General features: G+C 33.5%; 1 protein-coding gene across 1 annotated transcript in view; it reads left to right on the forward strand.

Moving 5' to 3' along the window:
- The window catches only part of PSME4 (proteasome activator subunit 4), a 96,414-nt gene that overhangs the window by 44,863 nt on the left and 35,753 nt on the right, over nt 1–15,798 (forward strand). Inside the window, exons 11-21 of the mRNA XM_069583337.1 lie at nt 629–815; nt 1,586–1,675; nt 2,395–2,459; nt 2,748–2,898; nt 4,052–4,150; nt 4,365–4,434; nt 4,891–4,958; nt 5,558–5,773; nt 6,218–6,375; nt 7,615–7,710; nt 14,864–14,919. Of these exons, the coding sequence (XP_069439438.1) occupies nt 629–815; nt 1,586–1,675; nt 2,395–2,459; nt 2,748–2,898; nt 4,052–4,150; nt 4,365–4,434; nt 4,891–4,958; nt 5,558–5,773; nt 6,218–6,375; nt 7,615–7,710; nt 14,864–14,919 (1,256 nt within the window). The remainder of the gene's footprint in view (nt 1–628; nt 816–1,585; nt 1,676–2,394; nt 2,460–2,747; nt 2,899–4,051; nt 4,151–4,364; nt 4,435–4,890; nt 4,959–5,557; nt 5,774–6,217; nt 6,376–7,614; nt 7,711–14,863; nt 14,920–15,798) is intronic.

Below are 15,798 nucleotides of genomic sequence, written 5' to 3' on the forward strand. Positions count from 1 at the left end.
ATTTCGGACTCTTTTCCCCTGTAGGAGAGAGTCTCAAAAGTGAACTCACTGAACCGTAGAGTGGGTGTTCTTCGTTCTTAAATACTGACTTAGTGATCAAAGATTGCATGTCTTATTCCCCCTGTTTTACTCACTCTACTGTTGAGAATATTCTCTTATGTTTTTGAGAGCTGATTTCCAACTTTAGAACACAGTCCTTTTTTTTTAAAGTATAAAATAGGAAACACTTGAACATTTTAGTAAGATTGTTTTTTTCCGTTAAAAGAGAAGAGTGGAATAGTAGTGTGTTATTGCTGATTTCTAATAATCACTGATGATTAAATTAGATGCAGTCCTGTAGGAATGTGGGAATGGATTAAGATGCTGAAAGAATACAGAAATCTACCAGCTAATAGTATTTACACTGTGGAATTGGCATGAGGAAATGTGGTGAGATGTCAGGGAATTGGGGAAGCATGTACCCTTCCTTTATTTCTGTGATTCTGTTAACCTTGAAAGCAAATGTTCACTCAGAATACTCTGCTAGCGGAAAAACCTTTAATCCAAGATGAATTTAGTAAATTGTTTAATGTGTTCCATATGTTTATCTGTCATGGAAAATTTTTAAAATTCTGTTTTCAAACTGCAGAACATATCCTGCACTAGAGACTTTAACAGAACCTCACCAGCTCACAGCTACTTTAAGTTGTGTCATTGGAGTAGCCCGCAGTTTGGTATCAGGGGGCAAGTGGTTTCCTGAAGGTCCAACACACATGCTACCTCTGTTGATGAGAGCATTACCTGGGGTGGATCCGAATGACTTTAGTAAATGCATGGTGAGCATATTTGTAATTCTCTTTTCTATGTCAGTTTTAATTGTGTAAGTGGATGTCCTGTTACTTTTTCTTCAGATATTCTTTAGAACACAGTAAAGTGTAAAATTTCTTAATGGCAGCAGAATTATACCTGCAGATGCCCAAGTTTATACCCATGAACACTTAGTTGATCTATATCAGGTCTTCCTTAGGTTAAGTCATTTCCCATAACTGAATGCATTTATGATCATACAGTGTTTTAAAGCTTATTATAGATTTCCTATTCTGTGTAAGCAGATCCATTAAAAATGATAGCATATGATTATTTGTACTTCTCTTTGCACTGGTCACAAGGAGCATGATAAAAATTACTGGGTGTGAAATGCTAGACTCCCGTAATGTACAAACCTGACTTACATATTGTTCATCTTCCCTCTTCCCTGGTCTCCAGCTTCTCCATCAGCATTTTCTATCTACACTTAGTTAATATTACATTTTTGGTGGGAAGCCAAGTAACATCTTAGTGACCAAAAGTTAGAGAACTTTGTGCTTAAATCTAATAAATAACTGTATGAAAATAAATTTAGTACAACTTCATTACTCAGTTATCAGCTAGTTAATTGTGAAGAACCTCAAAATGTTCAGTTCTAAGCAAAAAGCTTTCAGAAAAATTGTTGTGGTATTTCCCTCAGAATAATTTCTTTGGTACTTGATAGTAGCTTATGGTATATGTGTATTTTGGAATTAGAACTCTATGTAATTAATGTTTGCTCTTTTGCATCTTTCCATAGATCACATTCCAATTTATAGCAACATTTTCCACTCTGGTGCCTTTAGTAGATTGTTCATCTGTACTGCAGGAAAGAAATGACCTCACAGAAGTAAGGATGCTTTCTGCTTATAAAAAGATTGGTCAACTGAGTTGTAATTCCTACTGTATATGAATAGTAATATTTGAAAGTTTAAAAGCAGCTTTGCAGAGGTGCTGACAAATTAAAATTACTGTTTTGTGACTAGAATGATATGAATGGAGGGCCAGGTCATCACTGGTAGGATAGTCTGCAGAGCACCCACCAAAGAGGGTGGGTGAAAATAGTCTATTCCAGTAAACAACTGAAACGAAAAGGTGTATTTCAACTTTTTGTTTTGTTAAGCAAAAAGTGATGGCATTTTGTTTTTCCATTTTATGTTAGCAATAAATCTGTTGAGGAAATTGGAATCATTAACTGTCTGTTTTTTTCAGAACTATTTTCTTTGTGACATGTATGTTATTATCTTACTTTTGGCATTTAGATGGTTAGCTAGTGAGATAATCCTTTATACATGCACAAGCAGTTTGAAAACCATTAACTGATTTTTAAAATATAGCTGCCTGAACTTCTGTTTTTGGCCCTTACAAAATATGTTAATTACTACTTATTTTGGTTCCTGGGAAGTAGATGAGTTATTCTAAGTTGATAGGGGAATTTGGTGCTGTTTCTCATAGTGCTCAGTGTAATAATATAGTATTAGACATATTTTGTAGACTATAGTTGAGTTTTATTCCAGGGAAAAAAATGAAAGCCTATTTGAAAATTTTCTGCACATTGACATGTTACAGGTAGAGCGAGAACTTTGTTCTGCCACAGCTGAATTTGAGGATTTCGTCTTACAATTTATGGACAGGTAAGCAAGTACCTCAGATCTATTTAATGTCTGATAGATACTAAAAAATAACAATGTCCTGTCTCAGCAAACTTTAGCCTTACTCTGCATTGCAGCCTGTACTTAATTACTATGCAAGGGTGGTACTTCTTCTGAGGTTACAAAGGGATAATTGATTTGTGAGCCATATACAAATGAAATACCTATCATTTGCATTATCTTGACAATAAAGATTTATCTAATCAAATCAACCAAAAAAGTTAAGCCAGTTTTTAGTTGCTAAAATTGTATTTTCTTTGGGTTATTTAGATGCTTTGGACTCATAGAAAGTAGCACGTTGGAGCAAACAAGAGAAGAGACAGAGACGGAGAAAATGACTCACTTGGAGAGTTTGGTCGAATTAGGTCTGTCTTCTACGTTTAGTACAATCCTCACACAATGTTCCAAAGAAATATTTATGGTAAGAGTGCATTGCTGCAAAGAGCTACATTCCAACTTGTATTTTTATTTGACGTTTTAAAAATTGAACTTCAGGTTACTTGTGTGCATATCATACCAGCTTCTCCTTCCTTTCCATATTAAAATTTGAAAAAAATGAGGAATTCCTGGCAGTTGAATAGTTATGACTCCATGCTTCCACTGCATGGAGCATGGGTTCAGTCCCCAGTGGGCAGCTAAGATCCCACATGCTGTGTGGTATGGCCAAAATAATAATAATAAACATATGTTAAAAAAGGTATCTTCAAAGAGAAACAAAATTTTATATTCATCAGTTGATGAAAATGTAATGAGAGGCTTATGGGAACTTAATCCTGTGTTTCCCCTAAGAACTTTGGTTCAATATTTGCTAATTCAGTGCCCACAGCAATTTTGTAGAGCATAAGTACTACATATAACAAGAATTGACTGTGAAGAAACTTTATATATTTTTATTCCTTTACTTTGTTTCCATTTCTGTTTCTTCTTTCTCCATCTGAGATTATCATTATGCAGTGTTTGTCCTTGTTAAAAGCTAAACTGCTTTACAGCTCCATGAGATATGTACTAAGATTATGTTAGTATAAAGAAATTAACATAAATAAAATCTTATTTAACCAGAATCTTCTGAAAGGAGTTGTTTATAATTTTCAGCCTTGTCAATCCATGTCTAGACCTAATTCCTTCATTCAGTAATTAAAATTATCTAATTGTAAAATTAAGTAGAATGCTTCACATCATTTAGAGGAGAGAGAAATACTTATAGTTTGTAGTTGTCCGAATAACAAACTAAATATTAGATACTCCTCAATATTCCCTCTGTTCTAAATTGACGAGCAAGATAATTAAATTGCATTTGTTTCCAGCAGCTTTAGTTTTGTGTTCAGCATTTCTATAGCAAATAAAATCTTGGGCCTCAAGTGTTCTGGTCACATTAGGGCCTTGTGCAAAGGCTGTTCATAGACCTGAACGTAATATTATTAAACAAATCTTTATATATTCAGGTGGTTAAATTTTTCCTACTTGATTATTTTTTAGTATAGTCTGAGTAACATTTTCTTTCATGTTTAAAAAGATGTTTCAGTTTTTAAAAAATGCTAGTTAGACATTTCCGTTTTTATGTTATCTTTTAATAGGTGGCCCTTCAGAAGGTTTTTAATTTTTCTATTTCACATATATTTGAAACAAGAGTCGCAGGACGCATGGTGGCAGACATGTGCCGTGCTGCAGTCAAGGTGAGTTGGGGTTTTTTGGACCGATGAAGTAATGAATCAATAGCCAGCAGTTTTATGTGGTTAATTATTTTAGACATGCTTGTCATTCTTAAAATACACATATTTCTTTCATAGCTGCCCTTATTTGCCTCTGAAAATAGTGCTAGTGTGTACTTGTGACTGTTAAATATTTGTGCCTCTCAAAAAAAACTTATACAAACAAATATGTTTTCAGTGCTGCCCAGAGGAATCTTTGAAGCTATTTGTTCCCCACTGCTGCAGTGTTATAACTCAGCTTACAATGAGTAAGTCTTAAGGTTATTATCTATATTTATGATTTTGGAAGTTTTTCTTGGTTTCTACAACTCTGCTGATGAAAACAGATTCTCTAAGCTGTGCAGTGTTTTAATTTTGGGGTAAAATTGCTTAAAACAAGGTTATCATCCAGATTGACAGGTAGCTTAGAAATTTTACCCTATTAAATTAATATTTTCATACATACAAGAACCATTCAGAGGTGGCCATAAAAATAAAAGGTATTTTGTGAGATGTGAAGGGGCAGGAGTCCTGGTAGGTGTGTTTATCTTTTGAAAATTGAGTTTCCACCTCCGCTGGAGCAAGCCTAGCTTAATGACGAAAGAATGAAAAGCTTCCTAAAACAGACTTTTCTCAGCTATTAGAAGTATTAAATATAAATATTTTTAAATGATGGATTTCATTGGATTTTTTTTTCCCCACTGATACTATTTTGCTATTTTTAGATGATGATGTATTAAATGAAGAAGAGCTAGATAAGGAGTTACTATGGAATCTTCAACTTTTGTCTGAGGTATTATAAATCTGTGGAATAAGAAAATTTTCTGTGAAAATGTTGAGTTGCTCTGAGGATGTATCCTCTGTTTTTGAAAAATTGACTTCCAAACATGTTAAGTTAGAAAGATTTGGATCTGACTACAAAAAAGCAGATAATCCCATTTTCTTGTTTTGAAAGGAGTATGATAATGGTTGACTACTTCATGCCTCATGTTTTTAATTCTAATGTGGATAGCTCATTAATTGATGAGTTTATCAGATGTAGCATCTTCCCCTTCCCCATATTTTAAATTTGGCCATCAATCAAACTTCAGTTTCCTCTACAGTTTAGTTCAGGAACCAAAGAACAGAGAAATCCAATTAAGTTTTGTCTCTTCAGGGGGTACACTCTTGAAAAGGATGTTACTATGGCACTTAAGAGCCTAAGCACAGAAAATGTGTTTTTGATGTTAAGATTCATTGTTAGAATATAATTAAAATAACAATCTTAAAATTAATTAAATCCATTTTAAGAAACATTGTCACTATTTTAGACAACTTTAGTAGCCAAACATAGACTTTAAATATTGATTCCTGATCTTCTAAACAAAGTATCTTCAAATGTTTTCTTCCTAGATTACTCGAGTGGATGGGAAGAAGTTGCTTCTTTATAGGGAGCAGCTTGTAAAGATTCTCCAAAGAACCCTACATTTAACCTGTAAGCAGGGTTACACTCTGTCTTGTAACCTTTTGCATCATCTTCTTCGTTCTACTACACTTATCTACCCTACCGAGTACTGCAGTGTGCCAGGCGGCTTTGACAAGCCTCCTTCTGAATACTTTCCTATCAAGGCAAGCATTTTCAATAATCTAGGATTCCAGGATATATTGGGTTATTTTTCTAAGGGATTCAAAGTGTGGGTTTTTCCCCTGTTGTGTACAAAAGTATTGGTTTTTTAAAAAAAAATTCTTTATTTTTAACATAGATTACTAAATCTATTATTACAATGTTTTAAACTTGAAAAGTGTGATGTAACTTGAGGGCAGAGTGCAATCAGAGCCTCACATAAACTTACTGTTTCGGTAAACTCACATTTGAGTGGCTCTTCAGGGAGACCTTTTTTAGGAATGATAATGAAGGAATCATGTGATGTCTGATGTTTTTTTGGTGTGCATTTGTTGCCTTAGGTTTGGTTTACTTATGCATTTTCTTTTAAGCCTTTTAAATTATGTGTGTATGTTCCCCCCTCCCCCCACGTCAGCTTCTCAAATTGCTGGTTAAATGCTGTCTTGTAGGACTGGGGTAAACCAGGGGACTTGTGGAATTTGGGGATCCAGTGGCATGTTCCTTCTTCTGAAGAGGTGGCTTTCGCCTTTTATCTGTTGGACTCTTTCCTTCAGCCTGAGCTCAGCAAACTCCAGCGTTGTGGGGATGGAGAACTCGAAATGTCTAGGTTAGTTTTCTTTTATAACCAGTTAGTGATGTATAGTTGTGGACTAAAACGTTCTTTTCACACCTCTCCCTCTCTCTGTGGCATATCAGATGTATTCATTTTCAAGGTCCCACAAGGTGTGTTTTGGATGCCTCCCAAAAATGTGATTAGAAAACCATTTAAAATGGTTTATAGTTTAGCAACAGAAAGTTTCTCGTAATTAAACATCTGAAATAGGAAAACTCGGAGTTTTTTCTAGTTTGCTTTTAGTGCCTTCTGCTTAGCATTTTCACTTGTGCATATTTTGGGAAGTGTGTATAAATATGCCTGCTTTGTAAGGAAATGCCTGTTTCTCTAGATTCACTGAAGCTTTTACTGGCTCATTTCTTTTTAGTAATTCATATTTTGGTATTACTATTACCTAGAGAAATATCCCCAAGATTTTTTTTTTTCTGTCCCAAAGAGCTTTAACAGCAAACAGTTATTTGAGACTATTTTATATGTAGTAAGAAAATTAGTGTGTATCAAATAACAGGAAATTTTGAATAAGCAAATCCACTAGGAATGGGGTTGGAAGAGGAAGCCCTTTATATCAGCTGTATGTTACTCTGAACTGCTTTTTGAAGTAAATGTTTACCTAGTCTGTTTTAAAATTTTGGCCATGCTGTATGGCTTGTGGGAGCTTAGTTCCCTGACCAGGAATTGAACCTGAGCCCTCAGCAGTGAAAGTGCCATGTCCTAACCACTGGACTGCCAGAGAGGTCCCTGTGTTAAGTCACTTCAGTCGTGTCTAACTCTGTGCAGCCCCATGGACTGTAGCCCTCCATGCTTCTCTGACTGTGGGGATTCTTCAGGCAGGAATACTGGAGTGGCTTGCCATGCCCTACTTCATCCATTCTAAAAGATAGACTGTAGTAGGGAATCTTCTATAAATAGTTTTCCCTTTTGTTAGTGGTTGTGATCTTTGGATAAAGAGGGAAGTATATTCAGAATTGCTTCACAAAGGGCAATCAGTTGTTGTTACTTGTGATTATTTAGATTATTTAAATGTAAGTAGGTCTGATATTATCAGTAAATATCTGTTTAATTACCTTGTACTATTAAGTGAGTAAACTGAAAATGTTCATCACTTCTATGGCTTAATTTTGTATATTCCCACTTGATAAAGTTCTTGTACTTCACCTTAGACTCTGCAAGGCTTTTTGTTAAATACAGATTTGGAGTCTTCTCAAATATGAAAATGGTTTTTATTTCTTCTAGAGATGATGTTCTGCAGAGTCTGACTATAGTCCACAACTGTTTAATTGGCTCAGGAAACCTCCTACCTCCATTGAAAGGAGAGCCGGTTACTAACTTGTAAGTAAAGAGAACTATTTTATATTTTTGCTATCTTGCCATTTGGCATATATTTTAAGACTTAGTCACATAATGAGTCACTGGTTCTGTTATTGGTTTGTTTCTGTATAACTTTAACCTTTTTGTCAATGTTAGGCTAAAAATAACTGAGGCACAGTTTAGGTCTATAAACTTTAGGGCTTTATTCAGATTTTGCATATGGCACTAGGATCGAGTAACTTCTAGTGATAATCAGTTGTAAAATATCAACTTAGAGCTAGTAAGTCTGTTAGGTTACTGAGTTAATTGAGATAAATTCTTTTTAAAAAGAAAGAAAAGCACTTTTTTTTTTTTTTGGTCTATCACTGGTAAGGATTTTGTAGCACAAAACCTGGGGTAGTTTATTTTTAATAAAAATTTGTTCTCTGTTTTTCATTGATGTTGAACCTTTGAGACCCACCAAGTTGCTTTTATTAATTTAAGTGCTTTTCAGAGTATTATTTTGAATGAATGCCTTGATTTAGTCCATTGTCAGTACTACCATTTAAGTTGAAAAAATTAAAATGAAAGCAGCAATATCCAACTTGTAGGTCACTTACCAAGTAGTAGATGCTAGTCTCAACATCCCATCTTAGATCATTTTCTCTGAACTCCAATATCTCATTTCTGAGAAAGTTACTGAAAATCACACAAAAATAAGGAAGGAACCCTTGCCCTCTGAGAAGAACACAATGGGAGAATTATTTGTTGATTTTGCAACAAGAATCTTAAGCTTCAAGGAGTGGTTTTAAAATGGCTTGCTTGTCTTTCCGTTTCCTACATAATTAGTCATTTGGAGTCATACTTTATTCATAATTCCCACTTATTTCACTTATCTAAAAACTGTTTCCAGGTACTGAACTGTTTTAGATTACTCATTAGATTTAAGAGGGAGAAGTAGGGTCATTTCAGGTAAGGAAATCAATTTTAAGTTTGTCTAGAAATTTACTGAATTCTTTTAAAGAACTTTTGTTTTTCATCAAGCTTTATAGTTGATATAAGAGCAACTTTACCAAAATTCATTTTTTCAAGAGATTTTATTTAAACACTGTTTTAAAGTGAGAGACCTACAGAAATGGTTTTGATTTTCCTGATGCTCTTTAATAATATATAATATAGTGAGAACATAACTTAAGGCTAAGGTGTACCAAAAAGCTGCTTCACACATCAGTTGATTATATCAGTAAACTTAGTTCTGCTTAAACATGTTGAGAAGGGTGGTCCTTTAATTCAGTAGTTTTGTCAGAGAACAAAGGCATGTACCTTTTGTGTATGTAATTAGAGGACTCTTTAGTATTGAATGATGAATAGGATACATTGCTGAAGGGTCAGCTCAAAAGGCTTAGAGATTTCGGTTGAAGTTCATATCAGCATAGAGCCAAGTGCTCTATGTTAGTAAACTGAAGCAGTCTTTATCCTCTCCGACTAATGTGCGTCAGGACGAAAGTTCCATATATTTGGTTATTACAAAGCTAGTTAGATTTGTATGTAGTGAAATGCATTTTCAGTAAGGAAAACAGTGCCTAATTATAAAAAGTATATTAAGACCCCCTTTACTATACATTATAAGCTATAAAATTGACATATCCGTGTAAAATGAATATCCCTTTATAGGTTTTTTTTTCCAGGAAAGATATTTTAGACTTAAAAGTTTAGGGACTTCCCAGATGATCCAGGGGTTAAGAATCTGCCTTCCAATTAAGGGGGAGTGGGATCCATCCCAGGCTGGGGACCCGAGATCCCACATGCCTCGGAGCTGCAGAACCCATGTCTCTCACCTAGAGAGCCTTCGCCGCACCCAAGAGCTCTTGTGCCATAACTAAGACCCAACACAACCGTGAACAAATAAATATTTGTTCAATGTGTTGTGTTTTAGAATTTTCACTTAGAGTAAAATTTTAACATAATGTAATGAAGTAATACAAAATTATGTTAATATAAATATGGTTATAAATATAAAATGTTTTCTTGTATATTTAATAGCACATAGTAATGAAATAAAATATAAAACAAGGAAAACTTCAGTCATTTTAATCCTTGAACGATACACATATTTAGGGTTCTTTGTAGTTACATACCCACTCAGGGTCATGATTATACAAAGGACAGTCAGAGATGAATGAGCATTTCTTTGCCTTTGAATTATAAGAAAAGAGAGTTTGTAAAGTCTTCCCTGGGCTTGAATTAGTTTGTAACAGAATTCTTTTTTTTTTTTTAAACCAACTTCTAACTGGGATCACCTTCGTCTGAAATTTTAATTTATTTTGGCAATGTGTGAGTTTTTACATTGACTTTATATAACATTTCACCTTTTTTTTGCAGATAGTAAGATAGTTTTCACCAAAGTATAATAAAACAAAGTTGGCCTTTTAAATTTCTAAAATGCTTATCCTAATACGGTCAATAATTATTAAAATCTCTTCAGTGTAAATTGATTTGAAAGAACTAATCAAATAATGTCAGTTGATGGTGCCATTGTTGTGTAATATTAAATCATACTGCCTAGTGCGAAGAACGAAGATCTACAGCATAATTCTTGGAGATGACCAGTAGCAGGTCAGCTGGAAACTAGGAGACGAAAAGAACTCTTTATTTTGGACATGAGTTACTCCAGAGGAGATAGAATAAAATGTACCTAGTTGGGGAGAAAAGGAAACACGTAACGGTGACCAGTGCTTTAGTGTAATGCCTAAGATGTCTGAGGAAGCCACTCCTGTTAATGTCAGTGACTGTGGTAATTGGCTGTGGTATTGTAGGACATTATGCATTTTCTGAAATACCAGACCAATTTTTGGAAGCATCTAGCAGCTCAGTTCTTTTTTAAAAAAAATTAACCTTACATTTTTTCTTGCATAAATCTCAGTTAGGTAAAATATTCTATGCTTTAAGTATTTTTTGTCAGATCACTTATTATTAAGTTTGTCTTGCACATATATTAGTAGTATTAGTCTTCTGGCAAATTGCAGCAATAAAAAACCACAAATTTAGTTCAGTTCTGAATTTTCCTGTAAGGAACTGTTAGTTCCTGATAGAGGATATGGGATGGTCTCAAAACCCCACTGTTGAGGGAAATAGCTACCACATGTGAAAAACAATTTTCTGTGCTATATAATTATAGAGATTGAAAAAAAAAATAAAAAGCTTAGATGAGATGAGGTGATTGTCCTAAGTATTAAATACATACCTAATGGTATCTACATTGTACTTTTTGGCCTTTCACATTATAAGGTTACTAAGTATCTTGTACATACTATAAATTTTACTGTTTCAAAGGATGGATGAAATAAGGGCCTTTGAGGGTAATAAAGAGTAAATTATTTTAGTTCAGTTTGAAATTTTAACAGTTTTGTCAGATACCAAGGTTACTGAATTAATCTTAAAATGTGACCTCTATTTTGCTCTTGGAACCTTTAGTTAATGATGTCATAGAAATATCTGTGATATAATTTATACTCATAGTTCTGCCTTTAAAGGTGTGGAAATTGGATTATGTCTTTTCAGGGTCATATAGGAATTTTGGACACTTGCCTTTAATCCTCAAATCGTCATTAATTTCTCCTTTTGCAGTCCATTCTTTAGACTCTTTTAGGTCTAACCAGCTATCGCAGGATGCAAAAAACTAACATCTATAAAAACAGGGTTACTCAAGGTAGAGGAGTCATCATTTTTCATCTCAAATATTTCTTCTTTACTTTGTGCCCCCTTTCCTCTGATAGATCTGTTAAGTCATTCTTAGTTAAATCATTCTTAGGATCTCAGCTTTTACTAACTTTTCACTGGAAAAAAAAATTCATACTTAAGGTCTAAGAGTTGAGACCATTTCATGAATATGTGAAAGGATGTGTTGTTATGCGCTGAGGGGCAGGGCTAGCTAACCTCTCTTGGCACCTCCAGGAAACTACCCAGCTCTGCTGGGGGAGCTGCACACAGAAAAGGAAACAGTTACTACTCCACGGTGAGTAACCCTGTTTTCTCCTTATTTCACCTTCTGACTGTTTTCATTGATTTTTAAAAATTTGTGTGTCAGACATGGAAGTAGTTCTTAGGCTCCAAGTTCATTTTAAACCTAGCGGTATGTAAGGTTCTCTTTACTTGGCAAACTGTCTCACATGGTAGAGCAAGAGCCAGCCTTTGATTTGTGTTTATAGCTATTGCCAGTGCCCAGGATTGAACAGGATAACAGACAAAGGAATAGGTCAGTTGTCTGTTGTGAAACACTTGTTACCTTGAGGGGAGAAAAAAAGATCTGTTAGTGGCTTGGCTTTTAATACCTTTTATGTTTGTTTTCATTTGGGAGGGGAGGGATTTGGGGAAGGGTAAGCTGTTCTTCCACTTACAGACAGGAAGAATTATTGTTTGCAGTTGTTCTGTGACAGTTCAGCTAGCTTTCATATGCGTATTTGATTTGTATTGTATATTTTGTTTTTATGTTATTGGTCATTTCTTCCTTTTCCATCATCCTTTCTTTCCCACCAGTGATTATTTTCATAGTTCTACTCTAATCAGATCTAAAGATTTTCATCCTGTGGTACAAATAACATAGTTGTAGAAAACTTTGTTTTTTAAGTGGTGCAAATATTAAACACATTTTGTTATAAATTAGATGGCTTGGTGGTACTGTGTAGTTGCTGTGATCCTGATCTAACTTGATTATTATTGTATAGTTAATATTATTTGTAATATGCTGTGTTGAAATTATTTGTCAGAATTTTATTTTTATATTACTGTTTGTAAAAATGAACCAATGAATGAGTAGAATGAATTTCACTTGAGGTGGAGGAGTCATGGTATTTGATTTAAATTATATGTATTGTTACTATAGTATTTAATCAGAATGCAGATCTATAATTGTTGATGGCACTTTAAGTCTACTTGGCAAAGATTATGTACATAACTAAAAGTTACAAGAGCAGTTTTAAGTATGGGAGAGTACAGCCCAGCACACATAGACTTAAAATGTAGTAGCCACAAAGAGGTACAAGTCTTATTTGAGTAATGGAGAGAGATTTCTTTTAGAAAATTCTTCTTTTAAAGAAAGATCAGAAGAAATATTTAATATAAATATTTGTACTGAGAAACATTCAGTGTAAAAGGTGTCAGTACAATCAGTTTAATTAATCTGTTAGATAAGGGATCAGTTAAAGCTGAATCTTAGATAAATAAGCATAAAAGAAACTTGAGATGGATAAAAACAAATAAAGCTGAAATATATGTCTAAACAGATGCCTTCTATGCACTTGAGATATGTAAGATGTGTTATAATTCAGGTTTTGAAAGGAAAAGCTGAAGCCATTTTAATTTAAATAAACTACTTAAATATTTTCCATACAGGTTGATATGTTTTTAAATAATTGTGTAATAAGTGATAGTATTTTTCCAATTTTCTGATAGGAAAACAGTTCAGACTGACACATGGATTTTTACAGTTAACATCGGGACCCTTAGATGAGACTTGTTTTTAAATGTGGTTACAGTCAGAAAGGCATATTAAAAAAACATTTCAGATTCCTAACTGATAGCCTTTTGTTTGCTTGTGTGTTTGATACAGTACAAAAATTTTCAGGATAGTTTATTATAGAGATTGCTTTTAAAAAACTCATTTGTTAAGAGTAATTTTGTGACAATAATTAGAATGCATGCTTGGTTCAATATTATGTGGTACTAGGTATGGGTTGGGCAAGGTACAGTTGTATTATGTTTATTAGCAGCAAGGAGGAGACCTTGTGATAGCTTGTGACAAGTACTTCCCCTGCTCTGTGGGGGTGGGGATTAACAGTTTTATGCCTAATGCTTGTGACTATTTGAGCACAGCCTTTTCTCTTTCTTGGCGAAATCTAATTTCAGTAAAGATGCTGAACTCCCCTTGAAGTTTACTGTGAAGGAATCTGATCTTATTTTTTACTGACTAGACTCTGTATGCATATATATTTTTCAGTCATACACATTTTTACAGAATGTTCAAGTTTGCACGCTGTTGCCAAAAGCTGAAACTTCATGGAGTGAAAACAAGATTTTAAGACCAATTTGAATTTGAACTTGAAATTCTCTGAAAAGCAAATTAACATTTTATATTAAGAAATATTACCATTCTTTGTTATATTCTGTAGATTTGGTTTTGAAACTTGAGCCAGTACAGTTGCCGTCCTAAGCACTACATCATGGCCAAGAACGTAGTTAAATAATTGGGTTTTAGTAATCTTAATGTTATTTACCTGTTTAGATAAACCGCAGAATCCATAGCAACCAATTATTAGGATAGAGATAACTTAGTTCAACTTAAAAAAAAAAAATACAGTATCGGCGGGGGGGTGTTGATTTAAAAATAGTGTTTTTCTTCTTTACAAGTAGTAGTTCATGAATTACAAGCAATAATTATAAAACTTCTATTTATTACTAATTAGCCCTATATAGGATACTCTTATCTCATGTTTCCTTAGCAATTTGCTCCTTTCTTCCTTTTCTTAGAAAGTATTAAAATATTTGTTTATAAAAAGTTATTGAATTGAATCATATTTTGAAATAAAATGTTTTTCATTAAAAAATTTATATTTCAGATATAAAAATTCATATTCCCCAGTAGAATCTGTCCTTAGGTACCTAAAATGTGACTTTGAATGTGGTATTTTTACATATGAACATCTTCAGAAGTAGTGGTATTTTATTGCAGGTGTTAGGAGAGATCACTTTAGCTGGTTGTAAGAGGAAGAGTGATGATTATCTAAAGAAGCTTGTCTGCTATATATTTTACAGTAAAATTTGATGGTGATTTTTTTGGTGTTTATTTTAACCATTATTATAACATTGAAAGTTTACTATTCCTTGTGTAAATGTTTATCATCAGTCTTAAGCTTTTACACTTGTATATTGAATATCAGTGTTATGTTCATTTGGGCAGTGAATTCCACCCCCCCAAAATCATTACATTTAATTAACATTTTTTTAAGATGAATAATACTGTACTTACTGAAACAGATAGACCATTAGTCTTCACAAGGCTAGAGTAAAGAATTGAAGTGTTGAAGATGAGAGATCTGTGTTAAAGATGATCATCTAAACATTCTAGCAATGACATTTTTCCTTTTAAACCTCCTTTTTGGTATTGTTAATAAATACAGGCATTCTTGTCTTTATACAGGGTACCAAGTATGGTGTCCTTGGAAGAGACAAAGTTATATACTGGACTTGAATATGGTATGTGAATCCTAATCTGAGTAAATCTGTGTGGATTATTTTTATCAGTTACTTTATACAAGTTAATTTTAACTCTTTTACAATTCTGTAGTTACAACTTTTCTAGTCTCTTTTATATGTAAAGTGAATATTAATTACACAATATTGTCTTTGCTTTTTCTGGAGAAAGTGGGAAATTATTAGATAAAGAAGAGCCATTAAAGGGTACCTGCTTTCCATGTGTGAAGGGAGACTTCCATATATTGGAATGCTCATTTATGGTTACAATTGTTATTCTATACTTGAGCTAAACCCTTATATATTCAATTTATGCAAAACATTTAGCATTAATTTAATGTTCTGAATCTAACATTAATTAATTTAGCACACTTCCTTATTGCTGGATTAACGTTGGAGTTCATTGCATATATTAATTAATTAGATGTAATTTTTGTTTGTTTGATTTGGTCACCACAACTGATTAAAGAATCTTATGCATTTTTGGTCCGTAATTAGTGACTAGAGCCTTTGAAATACTGGCAAAGACAGTTTTGTCTCCCTCCTCCTTGCCTGCCTAATAATAAAGGTTTATAAGCAGGTTCTTGTAACTGTGCAGGTTTTAAAAGATATTCTGTATCATGCCAAGTTACTAACCAACTATGATAAAGACAGATCCATTTTTTAAAATTTTTATTGGAAGTATAGTTGCAATTAATTTACAGTGTTGTATTAATTTGAAGTGTACAGCAAAGTGAATCTGTTGTTACACATATGTATCTACTCTTTTTAGATTCTTTTCCATATACAGACCCATTTATTTTCTTCCTGGATACATTATCTCTTCTTGACATAACTGCTAATATAAACTTCAAAGTTCTGGGCTGCATTCAGTGTGTGTAA

Source organism: Ovis canadensis, chromosome 3, assembly GCF_042477335.2.
Source record: "Ovis canadensis isolate MfBH-ARS-UI-01 breed Bighorn chromosome 3, ARS-UI_OviCan_v2, whole genome shotgun sequence".
In the NCBI taxonomy this organism is placed as follows: Eukaryota; Metazoa; Chordata; class Mammalia; order Artiodactyla; family Bovidae; genus Ovis; species Ovis canadensis.